General features: G+C 47.9%; 3 protein-coding genes across 3 annotated transcripts; all 3 read left to right on the forward strand.

Annotated features, from left to right (window-relative positions):
* Window positions 1–2,349: 2,349 nt before the first annotated feature.
* M431DRAFT_66012 (hypothetical protein) lies at window positions 2,350–2,967 on the forward strand (the record flags this gene model as incomplete). The annotated part of the gene is made up of 1 exon (XM_024921699.1): window positions 2,350–2,967. A coding segment is annotated over one exon (618 nt), but the record flags the coding sequence as incomplete, so codon positions are not given.
* A 4,607-nt stretch (window positions 2,968–7,574) lies between these two features.
* M431DRAFT_15785 (hypothetical protein) lies at window positions 7,575–9,515 on the forward strand. The gene is made up of 2 exons (XM_024912976.1): window positions 7,575–8,774; window positions 8,856–9,515. Exons 1-2 carry the CDS (start codon window positions 7,710–7,712, stop codon window positions 9,039–9,041), a joined length of 1,251 nt encoding a protein of 416 aa, XP_024775040.1. The 5' UTR covers window positions 7,575–7,709; the 3' UTR covers window positions 9,042–9,515.
* Window positions 9,516–11,490: 1,975 nt separating this feature from the next.
* M431DRAFT_4381 (hypothetical protein) lies at window positions 11,491–12,894 on the forward strand (the record flags this gene model as incomplete). The annotated part of the gene is made up of 3 exons (XM_024915166.1): window positions 11,491–11,600; window positions 11,660–11,715; window positions 11,801–12,894. 3 exons carry the CDS (start codon window positions 11,491–11,493, stop codon window positions 12,892–12,894), a joined length of 1,260 nt encoding a protein of 419 aa, XP_024775041.1.
* Between the last annotated feature and the right edge of the window lie 1,643 nt (window positions 12,895–14,537).

Below are 14,537 nucleotides of genomic sequence, written 5' to 3' on the forward strand. Positions count from 1 at the left end.
CAACCACTGTAAGAAATTGGGCGATAAGGCACAGCATCTAATGCGGAGGATAGAGTGGGAGTGACGTAACCGATTATTCCTAGAGGTATCTTTCGATACTCATGCACGCGCTCCCACATTTGGATGTGGGAAGGCGGCACTTCAGGTTTTTGGGGTTCTTAGCTGTGGGCGACGAAAATAGTGCATCATTTCCTGCGGCTTTAAAGATTGGCCGTTATAGCCAGCGAATACGACACCGCATCTGGATAACACGGCAACAGTGTTCCGGATAGTATACAGCACCTTGGATAGTATGCATTTTTACGTTTCTACGAACGCGTTCAGTCACAAGAGGCAAGCAAATGTAGGATCGCTAGGAGCCACACCGAGGTGAGCAGCATTCCCAGAGGGAAGTCAAATCGGCATGGACTATGAAGGTCCATTTGTCTTGCAGCAAAGCAGTAGACGAGATTATCGAGATAACCTCATCTGCAATCGATACGCCAGCCCTTCTAGGCGCAAACGCAAGACGCGCCGCGCAAGGAAGAGAGACTCGTGGAGGGTTTGAGTGGCTGGCATGGATGCGCTGCGATTTCACGCACGAGAAAAAAAAAAAAAGACGAAATCCTACCGTTGGTGCCAACTTGAGCATTTTTCAGACGTGATAGAGTCTTGAGATTTAGATCGGCGTTGAAAACAATGTTCTCTAGAGAGCTTCGTGCATGGCAGCGTCAAGGTGATGCTGCACGTAAGATGAGAAGAAATTTTGTCGAGGAGAAGAGAAAATTCTCAACATGTCCACAGGTGTCATTTTGGCAGGTCCTATCGATTGTGAACCTGTCCGCGTGTGGTTAGTTTAAGCGTTAGAGAATTCAACCGTTTGGGACCTAAAGGTTAGATTCGTACTAGGTATTAACCTACCTAGGCAGTGGAAGATACAGAAAGAGCGCACAAGACGTCTTACGCATATGGAGAAATAGTTCAATAAAGTACTAGGTAGTATAGATAACATTGATAATACACTGGTATTTAACCTTTTTTTCAAATAAAGCTCTAATATCTATAAAAGTGCTGTATGAGAACGGAGAAAAGGGAGCTGGAGATCAATTTGTATTTCGTGACTGCGTTAGCTGCCAGGCGGCTTGACCACACCTTTACCGTACAAATTACAAGCCCGCTATACAGTACAATAGGTAGGTAGGTACTCTGTCACCTTTTGGCGCCTTCCTCCAGATTCTCTATGTGAGCAAATGCTACACTACGTAGCCCCTGCGCACTGCCAATAATACTCTGCCCTACCTTAACTCGCACATCCATCCTCCTCAACCTGTACTACAAACACTTGGCTTAGCACATGTGTGCAACGTCCTAGCCAGACCATCCGTCTCCATGCTCATGCATGGCAGTGGCCTAGGTCATATCGGAAGCATGCTTGATGGCGCCGGGCCGGTTAGTCTACACCACTCGTCGTACCTTAGGGTCTTGCAAGGTACACCACCGTAGGGTCTTGCAAGGTACAATACTAGACTATCGTATGGGTTTTTTTTGGTACCGTATCGGGCTGTGCCAAGATATTATGCATGCATCTTGACTGTCGATCCAATCACAGTCGCCGAAGGTACCTAGTAAACTGGCGGCCACAGCCATTGAGACGTCGTCTTGACTTTCCATTTGCATGGGTGCAATTAAGATCACAATCCAACTCATATCTTAAAAGGAGATGCTTACCCCGAATTGAATGATGCGATAGCCTCTTCTCAGAACACACTTCTTCCCAGGACACACTTCTTCTCAGGACACATCCTCAGATGTCTAATCTCTTAGTCCTGTCTACATCTAGAACCACTTAAGCAAGACAGCTTCTAATTCCGATCCACTACTGCGCAGTACAAATTCCACGATCAGGCGACGCAAAGGCAGTCCAAGAAGTGAAAGCCTGCAAGCCATTCCAGTGCCGAGAATCAAGTCTAGATGATGGATTTGCCTCTACCTGCGTCAGATAAAAATGTTTCCTACATCACAACTCTATGGTCTTCCATTAGATGTTATAGCACTCGCATCCACAACCATGGTGTACAGCTTACTGAAGTGAGCCGCACGTCTGCGGAGTGCGATATGAGTATTCCCTCTTCTCTTGCTAATGATGCTGCTTCAATTACTGAGACGACCATTTTGAGCCCTAATCTTGGGGACAGCAACATCGGCCAATGCAACTGGAAACAAATGCAGGCTCATCTACCTGCATCCGCCCTATCTATATCTTCTTTGCCAGTTTATGACGAACCAAAGACGGACAATGATGGAGACCAAGTTGGAGATATCTTACCTAGTGTCAAGGTTGTTGACAGCAACGCAGCAAAGTGTGACCACCGAGAGCTTTGCCTCGTTCATGCAGCAGCAGCTAAATACAAGTGCGCCACCCAAACACACGGATGTGCCGAGATACGCGTTGGCTGGGATGGTAAAATACCACGCTGGCGCAAAGGCTCTGAACTCAGCTATGTCGTCTGCGTAGAAAGCTTCCCATCCCCTCTCTCGTCCTTGGTGGAAGATTCCATGAAAGCAGCAATTGATATGTGGGGTGGTATTAGTGTGAGATTTAAACAAGTCGCACGCAATGACCCAGCTACGTTTGCTGTTATATACGAAAATCGCAACAGAAACGTCTATGCCTGCTCTTTCTTCCCTAACGACTCATCGCGCGAATTGACTATATACCCACCGAGTCTCCGAGAGCCAAATTACCTAGCCAACATCTTGGCCCACGAAGTTGGTCATATTCTAGGGCTTCGACATGAGTTTGCTCATGAGAGAGAGAAAGGACATGCTTCTGCTCTGTTTGGGAGCGAGAATGCCGATTCGATTATGAACTATTTTGACCACCCAAAACAGCTCCAAGTAAGGGAACAAGATCTCGAAGAGTTAAAACGTTTCTATGCGTATGACAAAACAAAATATGGGAAACTATCTATCCTTGATGTCAATCCAGAGGTATGGTCCTTCAGCAAGATAATGGAGATGAATCATGATACCAATTTGCTTCCTGAACTGCGTTAATAAGACAGCAGACATTCCCTTCTTCTTGGCCTTCCAGTAGCCCTCCAGTATCTTCTATTGCTTCAACCGCCGTTGATGAACAATATGGACCAACCTGTCCATATTTGTATTGGTTCGGCGTCAGCACCACGATGCAGCATAGAGCCGACACCCTTGTCTTCCTATTCCTTATGCTCTTCACGGTATCGGTGATAATCGGTGCTACTTTATTTCTTCTTTTGCAATTGCCTAGCTCTTCTTTTCTTTTCTGTTAGGGTGATGTAGCGCTTGGCTACTTGATCGGATATGGCGATGATTGGATTATTGGTTGACGGATCCTCCTCTTTCCCCTTCTTTTCTTTTTTTTCTTCTTTATGCCCCTTTCTTTTCGGTTTAGTAATAGATTGATAGAACCGCGAATAATAGTAGAACCGTGGATTATAGCTTGGATAGGAAAAAGATTGTGAAAAATCTCGCCGCTTTTCTCAGGGCGGTACGGGCGTTTTATAGACTGCGAGCCTTGATCCTGTATCTGCACGTGCTTGCATGATTGGCCCCCCATCTGCGAGGCAAAAGTGAGTACTGCGTAAGTGAAGTAGCTATGTATGTGCATGTAAGGTAGTTTTGCTTCTGTTGTACCTACCACACACCTGGACCCTCACTGTTCCTGGCATCCTCGTAAGAGGTAAATTGGGGGGGGGGTTTGCTATCGATGCCATCAACAATATCGACATATAAGTTACTATGATGAAGCACTACGGCGATATAAAACACCCATCATCAGCTCTACAAGCGCGGGATGAAGGGGAAATGCCACCGAAATTGCAATCGTCGACCGCGAAGCGCGTGGTGGCTCAGAATTGTACGCTTAGTCTGCTATCAAAGACGTTTCTCAGATACATATGTACTTGCTTTGCCTTGCCTGCCAAGTGGAGGTCAGAAAAGGCGAGGCCGTAAAATAGGGACCTAAAAAAGTATATACACTTAGCAACGTACTGTCCTTCCATCGCGGCAGCATTCTCTTAATATACCATCTCGTCATATTCGCAATATCTCTGGCTTTATTACGAACCGCCTGGGTCTTCAAGCTCTCGATGTACTGGAGCTCCTCAAGTTGGTCTATAATGAGGCAACTGCTAAAAATATATAACTATACTAGCAGTTACCAAGGAAATATAGATATAGTAACAGCTATTAAAGAAATATAAATATAGTAGTAAATATTAAAAGATATATAGCTATAGTAGCAGATATTTGAAGATCTGGTGTATTACTTAACATGTGGCTGTTCGAAATCTTATCGGTCTGGATTTTTCTGTCCCCCGCTTGCCAGCTTACAAGGCAGAATTTGTAGCTGGTGGGAATAATTAAGTGCTTGTAAACAGCACTATTACATACCCGCATTAGTGAGGCTGTGTAAATAACTACATACCTACCTTGAGTGGGTGGTTTGTTTGTCCGCGATTTGCGGTTTGGGTTTGGAGGTCGGTGATTCGCGGTCGGTGTCCAGCGCAGTTAGGACTCGGTGGTAGTTGACGAGTTCGTTGGCGCAAGGGTTCAGGTCTTTCTACCGGCGACAACATCGGCTTTCCGTGCTTTGTCTGTTTGTTTGTCTGTGTGTTCTCTATTAACGATACTGCTGATAAAGTATCATAATCCAGCCCCTTGAGGGTAAAGAGATCTGCCCTAGGTACTATAGCTAATAGTGTTTTGCACGGATGACCAAAACACGTATCCATAAAGAGCTATTCCAGGCACGCTGACTGATAAGTGAGAACGGATTAAAGGATTAAAGAAAACTTGGGGGAAAACAGCTCTGGGAAAGAAAAAACCCTGATAGCACACAACCAAAGAGAATGTACTCGAATGTCGTACCCGTACCTGGAGCTGCGAATGCGACGACACGATGCTTGCGGTTCTTATTGTACGAGTACGAGTAATTCGGCACATACGGGGTATTAGTGAGCTTCAGAATGGAAATGCTCCTTTCATCCCCCACAAGCAGTACTACATCCGTGGATTTCCCCGACCCAAGATATCCGGAGAGTTGCTTAAACAAACTTGAATTGATACGATTTCCCGGTCGGAAATTTCTCTGGTATAAATTCTCCTGCTGGAGATACCCGCCCGCAAGATAGAGTACCTAGATATAAATCCAGAGTGTCCCGCAAGAAAGTGTACTTCGCATTTTGAGTTGCAAGAACGAACCGGGAAGAATCACCAAAGGCTGGAAACAATGAGAGGCCCAGCCTGCTGATGCAACGGCAGCAGCCGCAAGGTTATGGTGGCTACTGGAAAGCCGCTTAAACTGTTCTCAGCATGTGATGAGACGCTTCGTTCATGACGTGGCTCCATCAAGAACGCGATCCTCTGTTCCGGTCTACCCAGAAGAGTGCAAAAGACCGAGAAGAGGAATTTTACTGAGAAAAGAGGGGAGAACAAAGGACGCTTAGCGCAGTAGGTAGGCTCAGCCGCTTGCAATTCGTCGTCATTGGATGTGTCGGGGAGCTTCGGTATCAGTGGGTGGCCTGGCGTCTTCGGAACTCGATATCGCTAAGGCGCAACAAACGCTTTGTCTAGGTACAGCTGAACGACCCGGGATTGCGGAAGGCAAAAAGAACGTTTCGGGCAAGGCTGACGAGATTGGCCTGTAATCAACAAGAGCCCACGGCAGAGTCAACAATTTTTAGCTGATATTCTCACTCTTGGTGTAGAGACCGCCTCTCCGTGGAATGACGGTGATAAGGGCATCAGTCTATTTAGCAACGCGTTGATAGAGGTTATTCACATCGTCGGTCTGGCGCTGCGTGCATCTAGACGGATAGTATCACGGGCCTTGATACTGTACATGTACCAGCCGGCTAATTTGACTGTCGGTAATAGCAATAGGCAGCCGCAGGATAGACCGATGATGTCAAGCATGTGTTGGCGGTGGGCGGCATCTTTCGGCAAAATTGCAAAAGATCCATGGATGCCAGGTATAGTCTATTCGTGTTTTATACCTGAAGACTGAAGTCAGTCGCCGCCAGTAGCCGGTCAGCACTTGGGAGGGCCGATCCAAACCAGAGCATGGAGTATTTGTTCCCGTACAATGGTATTAGGGTGGGGCTGAACAAAGCCCGAGGAGCCCGATCCAATCCCGCAGCGACGCGCATGTAAGAGGTGTGGGAAAGTGTCACTATATTGGCTGTAAGTTGGGTCAACAAATTGCAGCTCGACGATATAGGGATTGGTACTACCTTAAGTAATGTATATTTAAATACTAGGTAGTCGCAGATCCTTAAGCACTAAAAGGTACCTAGCTTCCCCGCGACGAGATAGCCGAGCACGGAGTACGGAGTGCACTCCATTTTTAGCACAGGTATGGAGAGCTACCTACAGTCCCATTGACCCGAAGCTCCCGTCGGAGGTTAGTACCTGGTCCTGGCCGAGGCCGATCAGTGCAGCGAGAAGATTACATACGTGTAAAGTAATACCACAAGGTCTTTCTTCTTTACGATTACGGAAAACTCGTGGGGCTGACTGGGCGTTGACGTTTGCCACTGCTGCCCCCTGGAGATCCAGGAACGGTTGATCTGGAGCTTCAAGGCTATTAAGGCGGGCGCTTAGTCCCAGCCACTGTGGACCGACCGCAGTGCTGGGATGCCTTAATACAGGTAGTAGTTGGTAGGTAGGCATCTGCCAAGGTAGTATCTATGCAGTACGGAGTAGTCCAAATCGCGATAGGATGGTTGATGCGTTGTCCATGATATGATTAGATCAGGTGCTCAACGCTCTGTCCTCATCAGGTAGACGGGTGCGAAAGGGATTGAGAATATTAGCACTGTCGAACAGGCAGCGGCTTCCTGGTCTGACAAATTGCGGTAGAACAGTAGACAAAGTTGGTGTGATGAATAAAACTCGACTCGGCGTTTTCCCCGGCCACGAGTGTATTCGTATGACGAAATGAGCGGAAAGAGAAAGAGGCATCGATAACACGTGCGCTACGGCTGCAAGGACCGGACGAACTTTGTCATTGAAGCTTGAAGCGTTGCCAAGGTGCGATGCCCCCAGCCAACCAGTCTGCATACGTTCATAGCCTCGTGTTTTACTGAGCACTTCTCCACGCCAGCAGCTCCATCGGGGACCCCTAGTGGGGATCCCCAGCCCACGTCACTGGAGCGCGGCTGAGACTCTCTGGGTTCAGCAAATACTCCGTCGTAGGAGGGTGAAGCTTGCCTCTTCGCTCCAACGCTCGCAGGGAGTACCTCAGTGGTAGCGCCGTCTCGGCATGTCTTGTATGCGTCTTCAGCTGCCTAGCCCTATCTACTTGCATCCATGAGTGTATCTCAACGGTTAGCGAAGTATCTTCTGCTAAGAAGTTGATAGAGCTCAGCGCCTGAGCAACTTACGGAAGCAGAGGAACAATGAGCCATAGTACCAAGTCTGTTACAATGGGGGAAGCGTGCCAGTCACATGGCATCAGGTCCATGGGGGTTGTTTGGGGGATGCGTTACATAACCTGGTTCAATCACATGTGTCACCGTATAAAATACTAGCCATATCATCTATTTTGGTTCTGCCGTCCTGTGCTTTCCAACAGATGCGTCTCAATCCGGCACCTTGCTGTTGCTCCAATCAGCCAACCCATCTCAATTCGATCAACCACAACTACCTAGGTACGCTGTACAAGAGCCTCCGCGCCATCTCGAACCATGGAGTCTCCAACCATGGAGCAAATGTCTGGCGTCATGCGAGATACTTCTCAGCCATGGGCATTAGGTTATCGCCAGAAGAACAACAGTGTCAATGATATTGGAAAAGACTACAATGTCAAAGACCTTGATGAAGCCAGTCGCTCATCCTCAGCAGAGGGCAAGAGCATCTCGACTCATACTACTGACCGTAGTGATGCATCAACTGTTGCAACGAGCATCACCACAGACCTCGACGCCGTCGACAGAAACGCCGATCGTTCCAGCAACAACGCGAATAAAACCGCCGTTGCGCATATACTCCCACTGCCTTCATGTTTGCTTGATGGGCCGACTAAGAGCGAAGCTACGCTACGTTACGATCGGGAACTAATGATTGACGATGAGGAAAGAGACAAAGCTGAAAATGCTTCGCCTGGTGTCGCTTCGTCTGGTGCCACCAATGCTAGTGCTACCAACACTGCAGTAGCACACGCCAAGCGTACATGTCTCACCCAACCACACGGGTGTGCTGAGGTGCGCGTTGGTTTTGGCGGCGAAATACCACGTTGGCGCAAGGGCTCCGTACTCTCCTACGTCGTCTGCGGAGAGGATTTCCCACCCAGTCTCTCGATAGAAGAAGCTATGGCAGTAGCAGTCAATAAGTGGCAGAATATTGGGGCGACCTTTAAACAAGTTGGCCGCAATGATCCAGCCACGTTCGTCGTCACCTATCAGAACGGGAACCCACCAGTCTATGCAAGGGCCTTTCTCCCGAATGAAACGCTACGCGAGTTGACCGTCTATGAACACACTCTTCAAGCGGCCGAATACCTAGCTGGTATCCTGTCCCACGAACTTGGCCATATTCTAGGCCTTCGGCATGAATTTGCCCATAGGCGTGACGAAGGAAGGGACCATCGCTCCGTTCTTGTTGGGAGCGAGAATCCCCAGTCAGTTATGAACTACTTCGACGATCCGAAAGATTTCCAAGTTCAAGAACGAGACCTTGAAGAACTCAGGCGCTTCTATGAAGACGATAGGGTTGAGTACGAGGGGCTTGTCATACGTGACATCGATCCAGAGGTAAGGCCTTTCGGCAAAGACGATGAGCCGACGAATCCGATCGTCGGCTTTGTCACTGAATTGCGCTGATAATTTTGACAGGATCAGCTCTTTTTCGCGTCTTCTGGCAGCGACCTAGCATCTTCTGTCACTTCGGCTGCCATTGAGATCACACACCCACCAGCTTGCCCGTTCCTGCATTGGCCCAACGTTAAAACCGTGATGCTCCATATGATAGTCATCCTCATCCTGCTCTTTCTTTTGTATATTGTTGGCTTACTCTCTTAGAGCGGTTTGGCGGTTCTGGGCGTACTGCTCGTGCACCCACTGAGTCTCGGAGGGCAATAAAACGACCTAGCCAACATCTTGGCCCACGGAATCGGTCATATTCTAGGCCTTCGACACGAGTACCCTTCTATTCCTATTGGAATAGAGAATCGGCGTCCTTCTCTTTCTAATCCCCAGTGTTTCAATGGTATTAGCGATGACTGGTGTTTCTTTAATTCTTCCTTTATACTTGGCACCCTCTTCTTTTCTTTTGTTATATTGCGATGTGGCGCTTGGCGCCAGACCAGGACGGTTACATATACTTGGACAGTGAAATGACTAGATGGTGAGAATTTGACTCTAGATTGACAGGTATTTCATTTTTTGGAATTTTCTTTTAATTAGTGAATAAATCAATGAGAGTACAGATGACGGCTTGACTGGAGAAAGAAAGTTCGTGGAAAATCTCGTTGTGCGCATACATGGGGCCTCGAGCTGGCCCTGCTTCTGCTGTGCCTGGTAACACATGGACGACCATCACTGTTCGTGAAACCGTGGAAAGAAGATGCCAGTGAATCAGATTTTCATATATCTTTTGAACTGTTCCTAGGATACTATGTTGCCCGTCATCAGAGCGGGATGCAAAGGACATCCCCCCAAGATTGTAATCGGCGACATCGGAACGAGTGCCTCGGTAATGACGACGGACTATCACATGCTTCTCTTGGCTTCACCGAGAGTGCTTCTCATTCGCTACCGCTCTTGCTGTGATGCTTGGTACCTGTTGGTTGTAAGGTACTGAGCACCGGAAGGGTACTCCAAGTCTGGCGGCTCTGCCGATGTTTTCACTCTCAGGGCAGAGAATACCTCTCCTCGTGATGGCGTTGATAACGAGACTACTGAATCCTTTAGTGACGTGTTCATAGAGCCTACATGTGCATGTACACATCCTCGGTCTAGCGCCGCTGTCATCTGGAGTGGGTGGTATCGCGGGTCCTAAAGGTGTTACTCCGAATCTAAGATACAGTGTAACCCCTGAGAAAAAGAAGAAGAAAAAAAGGAATAAAAAGAAAACCGGGTGTGCTGCACGAGTCTCTTGATTTGATTGTCAATAATAGCAACAGCCATCAGGAGGCGATACCAGTGATAGTAATTGGTAATTACATATAGTGTTGGGGGGCACGGCTATGTGGAGAGAGTGCCTGCAGAGATGCCTATATGGCTACAGCACGTCCATTGGATCGGGTGCTCCCTCCCGTTCCCTCCCGCTCATTACCGAGTGCTAGTATTTCTCCGCCTATCGTGAGGAGAGCAAATTTATGTACACGTAAGAGGCTCGAGAAGATGCGTCAACACATTGCCAACTGTAACTTACAGTAACAAAGTAGATTGTAGTTCGGTTGGTGGATCAAAAATGGAGACAATCTCGATGTTAGCCATTTTTAACCTCGGCGGCTCACGGATACCGAGATTTAGCAGCTGGGGAAGCGTGCTGTCTAAGACAGCGATCACTTTAGTAGTCTCACACTAGGAAACTTCCCCGGTGTCAGTGTCAAGATACCCGAATACGATCTCCCCTGTCGGACAAAATAGTTCATAGGGCTGATCACTTCACAAAAGACATTATCAGTGGGAAAACACGATAAGCAAAGAAGCCCGGCGGAAAGCTGGCCTAGTAGACTTGACACTTTAGTTCGCAAGGCTCCGTTTTCTGAAGAGTGCAAAAGAGACAGACATGGTAGGTATATTACCCGAGAAAACGCGAGCGCGAGAACAAACATATGCAAAGCACAATGGATTCAGCTTCTGCACGCATTTGCGTCATAGCATGATATCTCATAAAACTGATTGGCGTGATATGGCCTGTGGCCTGAGGTCGCTGCGGTGCCTGTTACCCCATGCAGATGCAGGTCTAGATAGGAATGGCTGGCGACGGACCGGTGTAGGTAAATATGACCAGCTGTACTCAAAGTGACTGGCGTATTATAAGGGTGTGGCCGGGGTTTCAAAGCAAATATTGGTTCGTCCACGTACGAAAAACGTGCCCGCGAACCATCAATCGCGGCTTAAATGGCATGCCGAAGCGACGAGGCCCGCATCATCGCCCAATGGCAGGCAGACACTTCAGAATCAATCCTCGCGCGGATGCTCGCCGGTGCATGATTAAGCGAAATCACTGACATGGCGCGTGTTCCTGCAGGTCTTCGTACATCGTCCATTATCAATATCTACTTGCGAGGATGCGTGTTGCTGAGCGGGCATCAGAGTATCTTAATTAGGAAGTAGACATGGACAATGCCCGAACAACCCACCGGGCTAGAGGAACAGGATCGTGAATTCTATCATCTTACATACCTAGGTAGGCACAGAAAATATTGACCAGTCATAATGGATTCACGGGTAAACCCATCTGACCTCCACGTACGGAGTTACGAATAAATAAGGCGAAATAGTTTCCCCAGCCTCAATCATGCCTCAGTTTTTTATTATCGCGCCATCATCCGCATTGTATTCTGTATTGGCTCTATGGCCCCGACAGACCAAGGACCGACTGACAAAGGAAGATAACATCTGGTTCCAGTACGCTGTTGCTCCATCCACTCCAGCCTAGTTCAATTCAATTGGCCACGACTAAGCAGTGCGAGATACTCCAAGTCGCCTCCGATGATGAGTCTAATGATGGTGGGAACGGCTGGTATGACGAGTGTATCCCTCTCTTCACCCGCGATGGGGCTTGATGTCGCGTGTCAGTTAAACCTCTGCTAACCAAACATTTACAGACACTATGCGAGATACCTCTGAGCCATGGGTCTTGGTTAACTACCATGGCAATGACCATGACGATGACATTGGAAAAGAATATAATGGCGCGATATTCCGTGACGCCAGTTGCTCATCCTCGGAAGAGGGGATGAGCGTTTCGACTCGTGCTATTGATCAGGGCGATGCATCGACTGATACGACTAACATCACAGACCTCAGCACTGACGATGGAAACATTGAACATGGCGACAACAACGCATGTAACGCCGCCATTGGACACACCCTCCTACTACCTTGGCTTACTCACACTGAAAGCCCGCTACGCTACGACCTAGAACTAAAGATTGACTATGGAAAAAAAGACGAAGCTGGAGATGAAGTTATAAACGCTTCGTATGGTACCAAAGCTGGTGCCATAAACACGGCTGCAGCTCGTGCCAAACGCAAATGTGCTACACAACCACATGGATGCGCTGCGGTGCGTGTTGGGTGGGACAGTCAAATTCTACGCTGGTGCAAAGGGTCGGAACTTACTTACCTCATTTGTGAAGAAAGCTTCCCTTCAAAGGACTCGGCTATGGCTGCGAAAGACGCTATGAGGGCAGCGATTGCCAGGTGGAAGGGCGAGGGTGCGTCCTTTAAAGAGGTCAAGCGCTACGAGCCCGCTTCATTCGCTGTCATTTACGACCATCGCCAGAGAAGCGATTATCTTGCCTACGCCTTCTTCCCAAGGGCGGAACCTGGCGAATTGCTCTTGTACCCACGAATTTTTGCTGGAGACAATGGAAAATACCTAGCCAACATCTTGAGCCATGAAATTGGCCACGTTCTGGGTCTCCGACATGAATTTGCCCATAAAAAAGAAACAGAAGTCCCTTTTGTTCATTTCGGAAGCGAGGATCCTCAGTCAGTTATGGAATATCACGACGATCTGAGCAAACTTCAAGTTACCGACAAAGACCTCAAAGGTTTAAAGGAGCTTTATGCATACGACCAACCGGTGTACAAAGGACTACCGGTGATCGATGTCTCTCCAAAGCCGGGCACTTTCAGCGAACGCAGCAGTGCCAATTATGAAGCGAAGAAACTAAACCGCCGACTCTCATGCTGAATTCGACTGAAATTACTATTGATCATGGATTTCTTGTTCATCTTGCCGCAGCTCTTGGATCTTGCTTGGACTAGGCTGTCGCTGCATGGCGTGCATACTAACTTGCCCAAAAGCAAATTGTAATGGCTAAGACAACAGCGCTATATTCACTTATGCTATTTAGATTGTCTAATCTCCCGGTTTCATACATATCTAGTCACAGTTTCATGTTTTGATATATTAGTTGAACATAGGGTTTTGGGTCAACATACTAGGATGGATTCACAAGGATAGGTACACTACGTCAGTGCCTTGATGGTCCAAGAATTTTAACTCTTTCGTTTTTTTTTCTTTCTTAATTGCAATTATTGTACTACCAGATTACCGTTCGAGTTCCTCGTTTCTCTCTCCCACCTGTTTAAAGAAGAGTGAATGCTTCATAGAAGAGTTCTGAGACAGGCAGTATCACCGTTACTGCTGAAGATGAGGACGAACATAAATGCTATACGGTACGGCTCTAAGACTAGCGTGTATGACGTTAGAGGAAGCCGCATTACACGAAAAGGAAATCTCGGAGAAATTACACGAAGAGACCATCAAGCGAGCTGAGGGATGAACGGCAGAGGCAGAACAGTATGAATGGTGCAGCAGATAGAAGGGGAAAAGTGCCGACACATGGATAGGGCGCCCCGAGGGGAAGGCGGAAACTTGGGGGCTAACTGCAAGAAACCATAACAGTAGTAGCCTCATCCGTGACCATATTATCCGCCGTACACGATATGCGCGCTGTGAGCTGAGTTTGAACAGAAGGTGTATACGGAGTATGCACGGCAATGGATACCAAATTTCGTGCTAGGGCGACGGGGTCATGGACAATGTGGATAGCATGCAGTCATTCATGCAGGTGTGCTCGTAGGCGGATGAAACCTATCAGCCCACCGGGGAACCAAGCCGGTGCGGTTGCAATATTTTTCGGGACCAACCAGATTGAAGCGAAGAGTGGTAGCAAAACGAGGCAACATTAGACCTTGGGTGACTGGGCTATTATAAAATAGTCTACGCAGCAGGAGGGGAAATTGTCTTCACGGAGATATCAGTTTAAATTAATTACATATACGGCATCCCAATATAGAACGACACATGTAGTTGTTGGTTTACTAAAATGTGTCGTGGTACACAGGGGCCTAATCTTTCTAGGAGGCAGCTTAACCATTTTTCAGGTGCGGCCCAGTCTAAAATTCAGCCGCTGACACGGGATGAAATGAGCGGTACTCGCGCTTGGATGTGCCAGAGTGCCACATATGTGTCAGCACAGGGTTCAGGGACTTTCGAGCATACACTCCGTAGGGATGTTTGGCTTAATGGTTGCCATGTTGAGTTATCAGTAGGTAGTATGAGTACCTGACGGCACTCCGAACCTCGTTCATGAGACAACAACAACCATGTAAGCATAGGTAGGGTGGCGGCCTAGGAGCCCGAAGGATTTCCTTGAGCCAAATACCCTAGCATAAGGTAGGATTAGGTTACAGGAGTACCTGGGCAAGCTAGAAGCGATTTTATACCCTGTATTTGATCTATCATGATGCTAGAAGCGATTTTACACCCCGGAACTTGCAGCGTCTGCGGCTTGAAACGATTTTGAACCTTGTATTTGATGTATCATG

The sequence above is a fragment of the Trichoderma harzianum genome (genome assembly GCF_003025095.1).
Source record: "Trichoderma harzianum CBS 226.95 unplaced genomic scaffold M431scaffold_5, whole genome shotgun sequence".
NCBI classification, from domain to species: domain Eukaryota; kingdom Fungi; phylum Ascomycota; class Sordariomycetes; order Hypocreales; family Hypocreaceae; genus Trichoderma; species Trichoderma harzianum.

Excerpts from the sequence above, each read along its gene's own strand:
- M431DRAFT_15785 (XM_024912976.1), top strand. The coding sequence starts at position 7,710 with ATGGAGTCTCCAACCATGGAGCAAATGTCTGGCGTCATGCGAGATACT. Across the intron at positions 8,775-8,855 it reads TACGTGACATCGATCCAGAG|GATCAGCTCTTTTTCGCGTC; the intron begins GTAAGGCCTTTC and ends TAATTTTGACAG.